Source organism: Caretta caretta, chromosome 1 (assembly GCF_965140235.1).
Source record: "Caretta caretta isolate rCarCar2 chromosome 1, rCarCar1.hap1, whole genome shotgun sequence".
NCBI lineage: Eukaryota > Metazoa > Chordata > Testudines > Cheloniidae > Caretta > Caretta caretta.
In genome coordinates, this window is record NC_134206.1 from 8789379 (window position 1) to 8804828 (window position 15450).

The window sequence follows — 15450 nt, forward strand, 5'->3', positions numbered from 1 at the left end:
GACATTTTAATCCGGCCCTCGAGCTCCTGCTGGGGAGCAGGGTCAGGGGCTTACCCCGCTCCGGAGCTCCAGGCAGGGAGCAGGGTCGGGGGCTTGCCCAACTCCACACGGCTCCTGGAAGCAGCAGCATGTCCCCCCTCCAGCTCCTATGCATAGGGGCAACCAGGGGGCTCCGCATGCTGCCCCTGCCCCAAATGCCGCCCTGCAGCTCCCATTGGCCGGGAACCGCAGCCAATGGGAGCTGCTGGGGTGGTGCCTGCAGACAGGGCAGTGTGCAGAGCTGCCTGGCCGCACCTCCACGTAGGAGCCGGAGGGGGACATGCCACTGCTTCTGGGAGCTGCTTGAGGTAAGTGCCACCTGGAGCCTCCCCCCCAGCCCCAACCCCCTACTCCAGCCCTGATCCCCCTCCTGTCCTCCGAACCCCTCAGTCCCAGCCCGGAGCACCCTCCTGCACCCCAAGCCCACCCCGGAGCCCTCATCCCAACCCCCAATTTCATGAGCATTCATGGCCCACCATACAATTTCCATACCCAGATGTGGCCCTCGGGCCAAAAAGTTTGCCCACCCCTGGCCTAGGGTGTATGCATCAACACTGCCCTCTATGGAATAGCATCAGAACTGCTCGACTTGTATACTGCATGTATACCGCAAGCAAGTGACGGAGATTCTCCTTTAGATCAAGTGGGAGGGGACCAGGCTGTTGGAGCAGTAGGATCTGAGTTTCAGATAGTTCCAGCCCGGTGACAACAGTAAAGTTCCTGGAGTTGTTACTCCAGAGGATCTCTGTAAAGTTTATCACTGTAGTTGTAGAACTGTAGAGTGTCTACTCTATTGCTTCTAGAAATCAGTGAAATATTAGAAATGACTGAATTCTGTTGCCTAATTCCGAGCCCATAAATGAATCACATTCCAGCAAATCTGCAAAAAAGATCCCCATTGGCTGACATTCTGAGCTCCTCCCCACTGTGTATAGATTTACCTGCTCAACGTCCCTGTGAGGAAGAGGAGTAGCCCCATTTGGCAGATGGGGAAACCGAGGCACGGCGCGACAAAGTGACTAGCTCAAGGTCACCCAGGGAGACCTCTGGCAGAGCCAGGAACGGAGCCCAGACTTCCTCTCAATCCAGTGACTTCATGACAAGCCCATCCTCTCTTCCTTGCCTGTGTCCCTTAATGGGCCAAATTCATCCCCTGGTGGAGAGCCACTGACCTCAGTGGTGTGACCCCTTCCCAGGGGTGATTCCGACTCCCTTTTTATTTTTAAAGTGCTTGGAGATCACTGCAGTAGAAATGCAAAATATATTATCATAGATACCTCGGCAGCCTCGGGGGTCACCACCAACAGTTGGTTTTGAACTTCCTTGTGGCTACTTGCTTACAAACCAGTCTATAAAAATCCACACCACCACCCCCCCCCGACAAACAATTCATCTTGGTCCATTTCTTTGCTGCTGTTGGGTGTTTGGTTGTTTTCTGGCCTCTCTTTGCAGCTCTGGATGGCAGTAACCTCCCCCCACCCCCACCCTCGCTGGTGCTTGAGAAGATAAGGGTTTGGTTTTCACATCGGGACCAAAGAACGTCTCATCTCGGTGGCTCTTCGCCAGGGCGGCTGGAGCGACGAGGCAGGTGGGTGGCTTGGAGAAAGCAGCGCCCGAAGCTCTGATTTTATTGTGCTAGAGAAAAGAGGTATAATTACATGGCAGGATTTTACAGCCCCTTCCTAGGCCTTGGATTTCCTGCAGTTAAATACATGCACTTGTGTGGTCATGACCAAACACATCCCTGTGGTCTACGCTCCTGTTCTCGAAACCTATAATTTTCCGAGGATAAACATCCTGGTTTCAGGCTCACAAAGCCAGCTGGAGCTCCCAGGTAAGGGTTTGTGGTTCTTATAAGAGGGTCAGAATTCCTGCAGGAGGCACTTAGAACTTACAGCCCTGCAAGTCCAGGAGGGGAAGGATCTAAAGCAAGAGGCTAACGGTGCCGATCCGCTTCCAGATTGTCTTGCCTGGATCCCAGCAGAGAAGGTACCGTGAGGGCTGGAAACGGCTTTGCCTTGGGTTAGTTTCTTTTTGCTGCATGCGTGAAACCTCCAGAAGGGAACAGGGCCAAGGGGTCCAGGCCGGGAGGTTGATGCTGGGAAGGAGGGGAGAGGGGAGATCAAGAAGCCAGACAAGGTGCATTGCTCTCCACAGGGAAACAATCCCCCTGGGGAATCAACTGTGGAAGCTGAGAATAGAATAGGGCTAGGAGAAGCGAAAAGCTGGGAGGCGGGATTTTTGTCCTGCTCAGAACAATAGTAAGTGGCCCTTTTCCAGCCACTTTACCCAAGGATCCCAGCGCTCTTTACAAACATGAGCTAGTTAATGCTCGCAGCTCCCCAGAGAGGTAGGGTGACCAGATGTCCCGATTTTATAGGGACAGTCCCGATTTTTGGTTCTTTTTCTTATATAGGCACCTATTACCCCCCACCCCCTGTCCCAATTTTTCACACTTCCTGTCTGGTCACCCTACAGGGAGGGGTGTGTGTGAGGGGGTTGTTTCTCCCTGTGCCAGTATAATTTCCCCCTTGTTATAGAGGGGGAAACTGAGGGGCAGGGCCATGCCCACGGTCTCACAGGGAGTCGGTGGCAGAGCTAGGATCAGACACTGGGAGTCCACGTCCTCGTTGATGCTCTCCCTCTTTCACGCCTGCATCGTTCCTGGTTGAAAGGAGCTGAACAAAGAGAGGGGCCGTTCTGTGGGCGGGCGGGAGGGAGGGCGGTGAATGGGGCGGTGAGGAGCAGGGAGAGGGAGCGAGGTCCTTGTCAGAGCATGTTGCTGCACAGCCCAGAGAGCCCAGGTTGGCTGGGGAACCGGTTCCCTTCGGCCTCGCCTAGGAGGCAAGTGCCTCTGTCCCAGCCCTGGTGCAGCTGGGGCTCACTTGCGCCCCGGGGAGCACCAGAGCGGCTGCCCTTGGCTGAGGACGTGTGTTCCTTTTCCTAGCACAGACAAGGCCTCTGTGAGGGGAGATTTGCTTCACAAGCAGCAGCGAGAACCACCAACCTGCGGCAACCAGTCGGTCTGGTGGGTCAGGAGATGACCCTCGGAGTCAGGGCTCAAGCAGGGTGTGGAGGGGGGCTAGGAGGAGCTGTGATACTGGCAGCATGGGATGGGCAGTAAAACTGAGCTCCTGGCGACCACTGATGGTGGTTAAAAGTCCCAGAACATTTTTTGCAAGACTCAGGGCTGTTAAGCCCAGGGGTCCTGACCCAATTGCAATTTGGGTGATTGAATTTAGTCTCCGGGTGCTCCTGGCAGGTTCATGTGGATACAGGGCTACTCTTCCCTTCCTTTCCTGAACGTCTGTGTAGTGCCAGTCTCTGCTGATAAACGGCTGGCGTGTTCCACCCCAGAGGTGACTGCATTTCAGTGGGGAGCAAAGTTAAAAGTGTTGATGAAACAAACTGCTTTCCCACTGACCTGCCCCGCCAGCACCTCCACGCTAGTGCAGGAGGCCGTGGGAGCTTCCATAATGCCATGAGTTACCGGAGGTGGCGTATGATTGACATACTCCCCACCCATGACAGCAGCAGGGGTGAAATCCTGGCTTCACTGAAGTCAACAGCAAAACCCCCGTAGACTTCAGTGGGGCCAGGATTTCACCCTTAATATCTAGGACAAGCTTCCCCTAGGTTTGTCCTGCCTATTATTGTTACTATATGTATTGCAGTCATACCTGGAATCCCAGCCCCAGGCCAGGACCCCCCTGCGCTAGGCGCTGTACGTACCTCACCTCTGACCTCTGGGGAGGAAGGGGGCGGAGTCACTATTCTAGCCTTGCCTGCTCAGCTGTGATTGCCAGCAGTGGGGGGGCTGGAGGGAGCTGGTTGTGGGGATGGGCACCAGGCTGGACTGAGGCCTCCCGACCCATTTCGCACGACGGTTGTCACTTTGGGCCACTAGTGACCCAAGCTGGGGCTGGGGCTCTAGGAAGGACGGTCCCATCTCACTTCCCTCCCAGATTTAGCAGCTCCAGCGAACTGCAATTGTCCTCAGTGACGAGGCCTCCTCTTGCTCCTGCAGAGTCCCCGTCCCGGCTCCCGATGGATGTCCTGCTGCTCCTCGTCCTCTTGGCGTGGGCGTGGCGCTCCCCTTCCCTGGCTGCTCCTTTCACCTACCAGCTGGCCCGGCTCAGCTCCCAGCGGAGCAGCTGCAAGCCCATCCCCAGCAGCATGACCCTCTGCCACGGGGTCGGGTACAACGAGATGCGGCTGCCCAACCTGCTGGGCCACGAGAGCATGAAGGAAGCTCTGCAGCAAGCCGCCTCCTGGGTACCGCTGCTCACCAAGCAGTGCCATGGGGACACCAAGAAATTCCTGTGCTCCCTCTTCGCCCCCGTGTGCATCAGCGACCTGGAGGATCCCATCTACCCTTGCAGGTCCCTCTGCGAGGCGGTGAGAGACGGCTGCACCCCTGTCATGGCTGCCTTTGGCTTCCCCTGGCCAGCGATGTTCAACTGCAGCAGGTTCCCTCGGGGGAACGAACTGTGCATCCCGCCGGCCGGCCCAGACGACAGACTCCAGCTCGCGAAGGAAGGTGAGGCCAAGCAGCCAGGTGGCACTTGGTGTTGAGCCCGGAGGTCCTGGCAAAGGAACCAGAGGTTCAACATCAGGTCATCATAATCAAGCTCTGGCTCCGGTTCAGGGTCGCTGGATGCCTGTTCTTGTTTAACTGTGCAGCCTGCAGCTGTTTGCATGCTTGTGTATCGTGTAACTTCCCCTCCACGGCCCCCCCAAAAGTTCAAGTATTTGATTAAGTCGATCTCCAAATGCCAGGGGCCAGACAGAGTGCAGTGGCCTGGCAATATACAGCGTCTGTAAGACATGCCCTGGTCTCTCGGTCTAGATATTTATATAGTTCTCGTCGCCAGAGTAGATTATAGATTTTAAGGTTACCCGGGATCCAGTCTCAGCTCCTGCCTAACGCAGGCTGTGGACTTTCCTCCAGTGGTTCCTCTGTAGAACCAAATACCTTGCAGTTGAATGAGAGCTTAACTTGTAGGCTCAATGTGACAGCTCCAAGAATGGACCCCGTCCCTTGGAAAGCGGTTCCAAGAGTTAATGACCCTCACGGTTAAAAATCTGCGTCTACTTTCCAGTTTGACCGTTACTGTCTTCAGCGTCCAGCCATTGGCTCTGTTGTAGCTTTCCTAGATTAAAGAGTCCTCTCGCATGGGCAGTCTTCTCCGCATGTAGGTACTTACAGACCACGATCAACTCACCCGTCTACCTTCTCATTCCTCTTCCCCTCACATTTCCTTGTTCGGGGCTGGCGACTCTTATAGCCTTCCTCCAAAACTACAGGTCATCTGGCCACACCTGACCCTCTGGTTTGAAATCGGAGTTTTCCTTCTCCTAAGTGAGCGGCCTGCTGAGGATGAAAAGGCCACCTGGCCTGGCAAGCCTTATTTGAAATCCCCCAGACCTTGCTGAGAGATGTCACCAATGGATCTGCGACTGATACTCACAGCTGTCGCGCATATCAAGCCTCTCACTGAGAAGCTGAACAGTCTACGCTGGGAGGGGTGTTTTTCAGAGCATGACTCGTTCTCGTAGCTTTCCTCCCAACTCTGAACTCCAGTGTTTCCAGGCTTAATTCAGTGACGGGTGACCAAGAAAAGGAAAAGCTTGGTTTATTGATGCCAGTTTTTGTTTCTCTGGGATGTATGAAGGAGGCCTGAAAGGTGGCTTTTAAAAACGATTGATTTCTCTCTTTGTGTTTTACCTTAAAATATCAGGAACGTCAATTCTGGTTTTGCTGGAAAACTTACCGAAGGGCTCAGGAATGTGGCTTGTGAGCTTTCTCAAGCTGTGTCTGAGAGCCCCGAGGTGCTGGATCCTTAACAAACAGAGGTTTCCTGCAAGTGTTTTCAGGCAGGTGAGACACTTAGGTAGGGTGACCAGATGTCCTGTTTTTAAAGGGACAATCCCGTTTTTTGGGACTTTTTCTTATATAGGCGCCTATTACCCCCCACCCCTTGTTCCGTTTTTTCACAGTTGCTATCTGGTCACCCTACAATTAGGTGTTAGCAGAAGCGGGTTTACAATGGCATCAGTGCCCGGACTGTGGCCACGCCCACCGCTCCGCCTGTGCTCCGCCCTGAGGCCCCACCCATGCTCAGCCTCTTCTTCCTGAGGCTCCGCCCCCATCTCTCCTCTCCGCCCCTTCCCTGCCTCCCCCCCCCACGCTCCTCTCTTCCCCCTCCGCCCCAACCCCTGCCTGCTCCGCTCTGCCCCCTCTTCCCCGTGCGAGCAGCGGGCGGGGCCTCAGGGGAAGAGGCCGAGCAGGGGCGGGGCCTTGGGGCAGAGCATGGGGCGTGGCCACGGTCCGGGCTGACAGGGCCCCCGAAAGGTCAATCCAGCCCTGGTGGTTTGCAAAAACCAAAATTAAAAAAAAAAGCTTTACAAAATCTGAGTTAAAATCCCTTCGCACCTCAGTCAGTCAGGTTGAATTGCACAGAGACCAGCTCTCCAGTCATCCACAGAGTCTTCCAGGAGAGGCAGATGCGTGATTTCTGCTCTCTGTAAAACCAAAGAAACGTTCTTCAGCCCTGAGCGGGGTTGTGCCGTCACAGAGGGTTCCTTGCTCGCAGTTCTCAATGCAGCTGTTTCTTTCCCTGCCAGACACAGTGTGCGCAGCCTGTATCAGCCGAGGGCACAGCGAAAAGGAGTTCCTGGAAAACTTCTGCAGCCAAGATTTTGGTGAGTTGAAAGCGTCAGGGCTCCCCAGCAGCTGTCAGCTGGAAAATCAGACTCGTCAGCCGAGAGGAGAGGGGACTGCTGGGGGCGCGGGGCAAAAAATGACTTGTCACCTCCTGGAACAGACCAGTGTCTGCCTCGAGCAGCAGCTGGTCCCCAGCCTTAACCAGGGCCAGATGGGTCATCGTCATCCCCCCCGTGCACCTGATTCTGCGTTTCTACCAGAGGTGGGGAAAAGCTCCTTCCTGATCCCTGCCCGTGGTCACGTTACGCCCAGAGGCATGCGGGAGGGTCGCTGTAAACGAGTGGCCTCCTCCTGGGCACCGCCCCATGGCCTCAGGGCAGCTCTGCAAGTGGCCCCTCGCCTCAGTTTCCCTCTTGGATCCCAGTAACTTCAGTACAAGCCTGCCCGATGGTCCATCATGGGTTATTAGCAAAAGGCAGTGCCTAAGTCCACAGCCAGCATCATCCATGTCACCCCCCGGGCAGGTGGGCTTTAAAACCCAGCTTCCTTCTCCATCCTGCTGTCTTCCACTGGACTCTTTAACAGTGCTCCTCTGCTGGGACAGCCACCCCAGCCCTTCCTTCTGGAGCACAGCCCCTCTCTTCCCAGCGGGAACCCCCACAGCTTCTCTGCTGGGAGCCTCCCAGGGTTCCTCTGGCACCCAGCTGCCCAGCAAGGAGACCCCAGCGGGTAATCCCCTCTGCCGCTCCCCTGTCTCCAGCCTTCTCTGGTCCTTGGTTCCAGCTCTCTGGCTTAGAGCCAGCGGGCATCTCCCTCTGCTGCTGTCCTTCCTCCACCCTCTCCCAGGACCCACCTTCTGTCTCTAGCAGCTCTCGATGAGGCCTCGTATAGCCCCCAAGTGCCACCCTGCCCTCTTCATTAGTCCAGCTGGGCACATATGGACTAGAACAGGACAGCTGAGCCCTGCTTCATTAAATGGACCAGCAACAGTTGCCCTTACAGTTATATCCTAAGCTCATGTCACTGCAGAGTCAGACGCTCCTCTCAGTAACGTCTAATCCTTCAGAAATTCTCACTGCGCTGGCTGCCGCTGTACTTTCCTGCAGCAGCAGGTTCCACAGATGAGTTTTTGTCATTCCTTTGAGCAGCTTCCATTTGGCTGAGTACCCCCTTTGTTTCCCTGCGTTTTGTTCAATGCCCACTGACTCCCTCTCTCCCGCAGCCTTGAAAATGAGCATCAAAGCGCTGTCCAGCGCGGACGGAGACTTGAAAGTGACCCCGGAGCTCAAGAGCCGGACCCTCTACAAGCAGGGAGGCTGGTCGGAAGAAGAGCTGAAGAAGCCGGTCCTGTGGCTGACGCACGGCGAGACCTGCACCTGCGAAGAACTCCGTGGCCAGGGCACTGTGGTCCTGGCCATGGGCCACAAGGTGGCTGGCCGCTTGGTCATCTCCTGGGTAAGGAGGTGGCAGCGAGGGGAGAGGGAGCTGAAGAAATTCACCCGGGCTGTGAGGAAGATCCAGTGCTAAAGGGGAGGGGCGCGCTTTGCGCTGAGAACGTAGCCCTCCCGCGCGTGCTGTGACTTCTTCCCACTTCCCACTCCAGCCGGAAAACGTGTTAGATTTAGCTAGGCTCTTACCGTGAAAACAGGCCCCGCCCCCCGCCCCCCCAGTCATTGACAGACCCATACGGCGTTCAGAGGGGATCCAGAAACTCAACCAGGAAGCAGCTGAGTCAAGCATCCTCTGGAGGGTGTGTGCAGACTAAGGAGACCAGAGGCACAGACAAGCCAGCCCCCCTACCTCAAGCCCATGTGGTTAGCTGTAGGTCAGGGGTGGCCAGCCTGAGCCTGAGAAGGAGCCAGAATTTACCAATGTACATTGCCAAAGAGCCTCAGTAATATGTCAGCAGCCCCCCGTCAGCTTCCCCATCTGCTCCCAGCACCTCCCACCCACCGGCAGCCCCGCTGATCAGTGCCTCCCCCTCCCTCCCTGCACCTCCCGATCAGCTGTTTTGTGGCGTGCAGGAGGCTCTGGGAGGGAGGTGGAGGAGCGAGGGCACAGCAGGCTCAGGGGAGGGGGCGGGAAGGGGTGGAGTGGGGGCAGGGCCTGGGGCAGAGCCCGGGGGTGAGCAGTGAGCTCCCCCCCCCCGGCCCATTGGAGCGTCGGTGCCTAGACAAGGAGCCGCATATTCACTTCTGGAGCCCCAGGTTGGCCACCCCTGGTATAGGGAGAACATGCTGGTGGCCAGGAAAGAGGTGAGATCCCAATAAACTACCACCTCACTTCATCCCTGGGTCAGAGAAGGGAGAGCTCGTGGAGGGAAATAGGAGAAAGGGGGGCGGGGTGCCAGCCCGGGAATGAAAACAGCAGCAGTCACGTGGGGGAATGGGTGCCTCAAACAAGCTCCCAGGAGACTCTGCAAATGCTCCGCCTCCATCTCCTGCCCGGACTCTCGCCCCTCCTGCAAATCTGAGGCCAGGTTTTTGTACCTCCAAGCGTTCCAACGTGTGTAGATAACCTCGGTGCCAACTGGCCAATGGCACGTCCAGTTAGTTTCCGGCACGCACTGTGGCTGGGCGTGCCACGCTCGTAACTGCCTGTTCGAGTACCTGCATGCGTTGATGGCAAATCTGTTGCCAGTTTGGGCTCAGCTTCGGAATTCGCTTTAATAAAAATATTCTGCTCGATAATCAGCCTGCTTGTTGATCTTTGGCAACGTGAGCCCAGCAAAGGACTCTCCAGTGAACTGCTGAGCAAACAGTGGAAGTGGAAAAGACTCGAATCACCGCCTAGCCCAAGGGTGGGCAAACTACGGCCCGCAGGACAGAGCCATTTTAAGGCAGCCCACAAGCTCCCGCTGCAGAGCAGGGTCGGGGGCTGCACCATGAGGCTCGGCCCCGCTCCGGCCGGGGCGCTGGGTTGGGGGCCAGACCACACAGCTCAGCCCTGCTCCAGCCAGAGTGTAGGGTCGGGGCTGCACCATGCAGCTCCTGGAAGCCGCAGCATGGCCCTGCTCTGGCTCCTGCGTGCTCCAATGGAAGCTGCAGGGGCGGTGCCTGCGGATGGGGCAGCGTGCAGAGCCACCTGGCTGTGCTTCCGCGGAGAAGCCGGAGAAGGGACATGCTACTGCTTCCGGGAGCCGCTTGAGGTAAGCGCCACTCGGAGCCTGCACCCCTGAGCCTCTCCCCACTCCCCTGCCCCAGCCCTGATCCCCCTCCTGCTCTCCAAACTCCTTGATCTCAGCCCGGAGCACCCTCCTGCACCCCAAACCTCTCATCCCCAGCCTCACCCCAGAGCCCGCAGCCGGAACCTGCACCCCTTCCCGCACCCCTGCCCCAGCCCTGATCCCCGTCCTGCCCTCCAAACCGCTCGATCCCAGCCCAGAGCACCCTCCTACACCCCAAACCCCTCATCCCCAGCCCCATCCCAGAGCCCCACACCCTCAACCAGAGCCCTCACCCCCTCCCGCACCCCCAACCCCAATTTTGTGAGCATTCATGGCCAGCCAGACAATTTCTGTTCCCCAATGTGGCCCTCGGGCCAAAAAGTTTGCCCACCCTGGCCTAGTCCATCTCTTCCAGCGCAGGCCTGCCCCCTCCTGGGAGGTATTCTCCGCTGCTCTGGCCAGCGCAGCCAGTTTGAAATAAGTTAGGTGTCTTAATTTTTTCACAAATCATTCCCCTAGTCTGCAGCCTAACAAACCTCGCTAGCAGGAAACACGTATGGAATCTCACACCGTTCTCAGATACAACAAGAGACACGGTTTTGCAAAACACACCGAGCCAGGCAATTTCTGGTGTCTCCGGTTTTCCAGCTGTCAGGTAGGGGTAATAACAGGAGAGTGATGGAACGAGTTACAAGTCTTGTTACAGGTCGAGTGTGACTGCGGCTTTACAGTCAGGCTCAATGTAAAGAAGCTTGTTGTAACCAGTGGCTGAAACAATTAAGCAGGCCTATATCTCTGGCCAAAACAAAGAGACATGCAAGGCCACTCAGGGTTCAGGGATTGAAACGACGGGGGGCAGGGGTTGGTTGGGCATTGTTTGGGCAGGGAGGGTGTGGCTGTGGGCGAGTGAAAAGCAGGACAGTGAGTTGCAAGCAGTAAAAAAGCCAAGCAGCCAGAAGTGCCAGTAACGCGGCCCTGAGAGAAAGCAGAGAGAGAGAGAGAGCTTTTTGGGCACAGAGTGCAGGCGGGAAGGGCAGGCATGGAACAGCGAGCAAAGGAACCGTCATCTCCTGCTGTTCGATTCCCAGGGAAACGGAACTTTCTGGATAATCTTTGTAAATAAACAAGGTATTTCTGATGCTATCCTCGATTTCTCCTCCCGCCCCCGCTACCCCAGATGTGGCTAAGTGCTCAGTTCCAAAAGGGGTGACACTTGCACTGGGTCATCTCTGGCGCTCCAGGCCCTTTACAAAGCCAGGTTTGCATGAGTGGCCCTGTTGCACAGATGGGGGAACCGAGCACAGGGAGCTGGGCCGACTTGCCCGACGTCCCATTGCAAACACGGGTCAGAACAATCCGTGGCATTTCTAGGGCCCACGTCACACTCACGCCTGAGCGCCGGCGGCTACGGGGGGCGGCAACATTTGCCACGTTGTTTCTGAAACGAATAGTTTACGCCGAAAGAGATGTAAAGTAAAGGCATTTGACTCCGATGGCAAGAAGCAGCCCTGGTAGTTCCTGGCCCCCTGGGGCGCTTGTGGGGTGACTTGGGGGGCTCTGCCGGCTGCGGCCTCGTGTTGCAGGATAAACCCACCAATCGGAGTCATGGGACACCCCGATGTTCTAAGAACCCTCCCGTTCAAAGAGAAACAGACGGCGGGCGTGGGGGGCTATGGGCCAGAGGATCTCCATAGGGATCCTCAGCCAATTGGGGGTAAGCCCCCAAAGGAAAATCTTCCCAGCGGATCCTGAGCAGGAGCCCGTCACTGAGGGGACCAGCGCAACCCACCGCCAGCCCCATCAGGTAAATAGTCCTCGTGAGCGACAGAAATGGAGGGAATTCCCCTCTCGGTGCCCAGGAGAACGGGTCCCTCCAGGGCAAGGCTGGGGGGACGGGTTGGAGCCCAGGAGAGCTGGTTCTGACGTGGGGGTGTGCAGTGCAGGTCTGTATTCGTGGAGGAGGGCTGAAGACACATGGGGAGGGTGCAGTGGATAAGGGGGGCTGAGCCCCAACACCCGAGTCCCAGAGCAGCTTCGCATCTCCTTAAAGTGTCTCCATCTCTCCCTCTCCGCAAACTACCCAGGATCAGAGTTCTTCCAACACTGTGAGCCCTGGCTGCCCTACGTCATCCAGGGGGGATGCAGCCCCCCAGAGTCCATCCCCTATGCCTGCCAAACGCTGGTGCAGCTCCCCGCCCGCTGTGGAGCGATGGGTCAGCGAGGACGGCGTCCCCTTCCACGTCCACCAGGAAGATGGCATCCGGATCTGTGACGGCTTCCTGCTCGGGCACTGTCCCCGGAGGGAGAGCTGCCCTCTCCATCACACCCGCTACCCCTTCCACTGGCAGATCAGGGGGAGTGGAAGGGCAGCGTGGCAGAGTCTGAGCGACTCGTCTCAGCGTCACTTGGAGAAGCTCTACGGCGACGCTAAAAACGGCTTTGTGCGGTTCTTGGACAGGTACGGCCTGGGAACACTCCCGCCCCGTCTCTCCCCACGGGGGCCCGCACTGCATCTCCCAGCTGCTCCCATCCCGGCCAGGGCGGGAGTGCTGGCTAGGCAGGTTCCCCACCATCTCCCGTCTCAGCCACGCCCGGCCAGAGGCTCTAGGGAAAAGCAGAAGGAGCCGCGTACGGGGAGTGCCTCAGATTTCCCCCACTGGAGCTGTTTTGGGGTCCCGGTCCCGACCTCTCCCAGAAAAGGGCCCCCTAGGGCCGACGGGTGAGATTATTTTCCCCTCTTAGGAACCGATCGTTTGGGATCCTGGACCTGGACACCATGGAGCTGGGCTATTCGGACGTGGTTAACAGAGTGAGGCGGCTGGCCAGCACCTCGGACTGGAAGCAGAATCCCCGCTTCCACACCAGGTGGCAGGTGTACTGGAAGCACAGAGACACCTGGCAGCCTTACGAGGAGGTGAAGGGAGGGGGGTGGACCCCAAGGGGGTAGGAGGGGAGCTCTCCAAGGTAGGGCTGGCGCATCCCAGGGAGATGGGATGGCCGACCCAGGGTTGGATGAAGACGGAGACTGATTTCCCAGGACGGGACGGTCCCTCCAGGGCAGGACTGGGTCCTCTTGTGAGCAGCAATGCGTGTAAGGGTCTTCCTCTTTCAGCCATGCTAAGGGCTCAACTCCCCTTCCTCTCTCTGCTCAGCCTGTTCCCCACGACCTCCTTGCAGCCTTTGAGAGGGGCTCCCAGGAACCCACCTTTCGGTTCCAGGGCCAACTCTACACCATGGATCCAAGGCCCCCTCAGCAGAGCACTGAAGGCCAGGGATCTGTCCAGCCCATCCAGATCCAGCGCCGACCGGCCTACCGCTCCCTGAGCTGCATGGCACGGTATCTGCGGTAAGTGACTCCTTGGGCGGTTCCATGGCTGGAGGGATCCGAGCTATGTTCTGACTGGCCAGCGTCTCCCATCTCCTTATCTCCTTAGGACAATCCCTTGGGGCTCCCGGGGACTCTTCCATCCTTCCACGTCCACCATCCCCGGGGAGAGACCCACAGATGGGTACTGTGGCCCGTACCCAGCCACCTGGGTTCCCCAGACACCCCGTGGCCAGGCCTTCCTCCATGCAGAGGTGGCCGCATCGGAAGCGGTGTACCGCGAGATCTGTGAGCTCTTCCACGCGTCTGTCCCAGAGGACATGGTGCTGGTGCTGAGGATTTACAGGATCCGGAACGATGCACTCTGGAAAAAATACAGCAGGTAGGAAGAGGAACGGATGCTTCGAGAGATGAGGCAGGGGTCAGACCAGGCCACCAGCTTTAACCCCGCCATTAAGCCGTTGATGCCAGTGCTGTGGGCAGGACTAGATGGGTTATCTTCTCTGGGTGGGCTGAAGGGAGGTGTGTCTAAGGTTCAGGAGACCCATCCCAGGGATACAATCATCTGGCTTCAGGATTTTCCTCAACGACTCCAACCCTGTTGTCTTGCGGCTGATCTGGAGGGTGTCCTTTCGAACCATATCCGGCTCGATAGAAAGACTTCAGAGGGCTTCAGGAAAGAGGAATGCTGTGAGGAGGGGTATGAAGGCCGAGGGGCTGGGAGCCGGGACAGCATAGCATCATGGGATGCCCAGGGGAGAGAGACCCCAGGGGAGGGAGAGATGCATCAAGGAGGATGAGGAGGGGCCCCTCTCCCGGGCCTGAAGGATCCACCTGGGACCAGTCTCAGGGGCAGACTGGAGGGACTGAGGGCGGGATGAGAGTTTGGAGGTGAAGGGGAATGGGTGGGATGGACCAGGAAGGAGAGGAAGGAGAGGAAGGAGAGGAAGCTGGAAGGAAAGGAAGCTGGGTGGTATGGACCAGGAGAGGAGAGAGAGCTGGGAGAATCCTGAGCAGAGAGAAGAGGAGAGCTGAGGGGAGTCAACCGAGGGACTGAGTCCCTGAGGCTGGAGGTGCAGGACCTGACCGGGGAGGAGATGCCGAGCTGTTTAGTGAGGAAGACGCAGAGCAGCAGGAAGAGAGAATGTACGCATCGTAGAGGGAATTGGGCTCGTGTCTGGATCCCCCGCCGAGGTGGTCAGTGGCCAGGGGAGCAGATACTGGGGGTGCACCAGGGCTGGGGAGCAGTGACTCTAAACCCCCTTGTTTCTCCTTTGCACTCACCTCAGCCGGAAGGAGCGCATGTCCAGCGGACTCTCGGCCCAGGAGAAGAGGCTCCTGGAGAGGCACCTCTTCCACGGGACCTCAGCCGACAACGTGGCGTCCATCTGCAGGGAGAACTTTAACCCCCGTCTCTCCGGAAAGCACGGTGCCCATTACGGCCACGGCAGCTACTTCTCTTCCTATGCCCACTGCTCCCACAACTTCGCTCTGGCCAACCACGCCGGCCACCGCCACATGTTCCTGGCCAAGGTCCTGGTGGGCAAGTGGGCGTTGGGGAGACCCGGGTACACCCAGCCCCCGGCGAGGGAGCCTGGCGGACAGTGCTACGACTCCTGCAGCGATGATGGCCAAGAGCCCGCCCTCTACGTGATCTTCGACAACTCCCAGTGCTACCCCTACTTCGTGATCTGCTACAAACTGCTCGGTGACCCCGTGACGCTGGACGGCGTCGGAGGAGCGGGTCTGTTGGCAGGGAACAGCTTCCCAGCGGGCAGGCTCACGCAGCCCAGCTTTTCCACGCTCTAACCGCACTCTCTGTCGGGTTCGCACAGCACGGTAATGAGAGAACGCGGAGCCCGTCCAGCATCCGTGATACGAACAAGCAATCCAGTTCCCGGAGGCTTCACCCACCCCGTCATCCTACCGGAATGTGATCCGTACCCATGACCCTATTCCCTCCACCCCACTCTTACTGCCTGCCTGCCCCGAGACCATCCACCAAAGGCTGCTCATGACTCCTGGGCAAACACCATTTGCTGCGCTGCCCTGAAGGAGGCACCGCTGAGCCCCATACCACTGTCCCTCTCCTCCTGGTCTCGCAAAGGTTTCAGAAAGTGGAAACCCCACCTGGAAATCCCCCCACCCCAATCTCACTAATGCTGGGAATAGGCCACGCTGGTGCGTGAAATTAATTTTGTTCTCACCCATCCCCTCCAAACCTCCCCGCGGAATACCCCCGTCTCCTTGCCT

At 57.7% G+C, this 15450-nt stretch overlaps 2 protein-coding genes across 3 annotated transcripts; both read left to right on the forward strand.

Annotated features, from left to right (window-relative positions):
- The first annotated feature begins 406 nt into the window (after positions 1–406).
- On the forward strand, positions 407–8771 carry LOC125631539 (secreted frizzled-related protein 2). Of its 2 annotated transcripts, none has more exons than XM_048838405.2 (4): positions 407–1627; positions 4067–4579; positions 6667–6744; positions 7929–8771. In XM_048838405.2, the coding sequence occupies exons 2-4, from the start codon at positions 4087–4089 to the stop codon at positions 8231–8233; spliced, it is 876 nt and encodes a 291-aa protein (XP_048694362.2). In that variant the 5' UTR covers positions 407–1627; positions 4067–4086; the 3' UTR covers positions 8234–8771. The 2 variants fall into 2 exon arrangements, with proteins under 2 accessions (XP_048694362.2, XP_048694373.2); XM_048838416.2 differs by lacking the exon at positions 407–1627 and adding an exon at positions 1712–2028.
- A 3241-nt stretch (positions 8772–12012) lies between these two features.
- Positions 12013–15006, forward strand: LOC125637288 (protein mono-ADP-ribosyltransferase TIPARP-like). The gene is made up of 5 exons (XM_048851587.2): positions 12013–12330; positions 12615–12786; positions 13025–13218; positions 13307–13579; positions 14487–15006. The coding sequence occupies exons 1-5, from the start codon at positions 12038–12040 to the stop codon at positions 15004–15006; spliced, it is 1452 nt and encodes a 483-aa protein (XP_048707544.1). The 5' UTR covers positions 12013–12037.
- Positions 15007–15450: the final 444 nt, after the last annotated feature.

Bases quoted from the DNA above. Each gene is read 5' to 3' on its own strand.
- LOC125631539 (XM_048838405.2), top strand. From the start codon at position 4,087: ATGGATGTCCTGCTGCTCCTCGTCCTCTTGGCGTGGGCGTGGCGCTCC. The intron at 4,580-6,666 runs GTGAGGCCAAGC...TTTCCCTGCCAG, and splicing joins ACTCCAGCTCGCGAAGGAAG to ACACAGTGTGCGCAGCCTGT. The intron at 6,745-7,928 runs GTGAGTTGAAAG...TCTCTCCCGCAG, and splicing joins CTTCTGCAGCCAAGATTTTG to CCTTGAAAATGAGCATCAAA.
- LOC125637288 (XM_048851587.2), top strand. From the start codon at position 12,038: ATGCCTGCCAAACGCTGGTGCAGCTCCCCGCCCGCTGTGGAGCGATGG. The intron at 12,331-12,614 runs GTACGGCCTGGG...TTCCCCTCTTAG, and splicing joins TTTGTGCGGTTCTTGGACAG to GAACCGATCGTTTGGGATCC. The intron at 12,787-13,024 runs GTGAAGGGAGGG...CTCTCTGCTCAG, and splicing joins CCTGGCAGCCTTACGAGGAG to CCTGTTCCCCACGACCTCCT.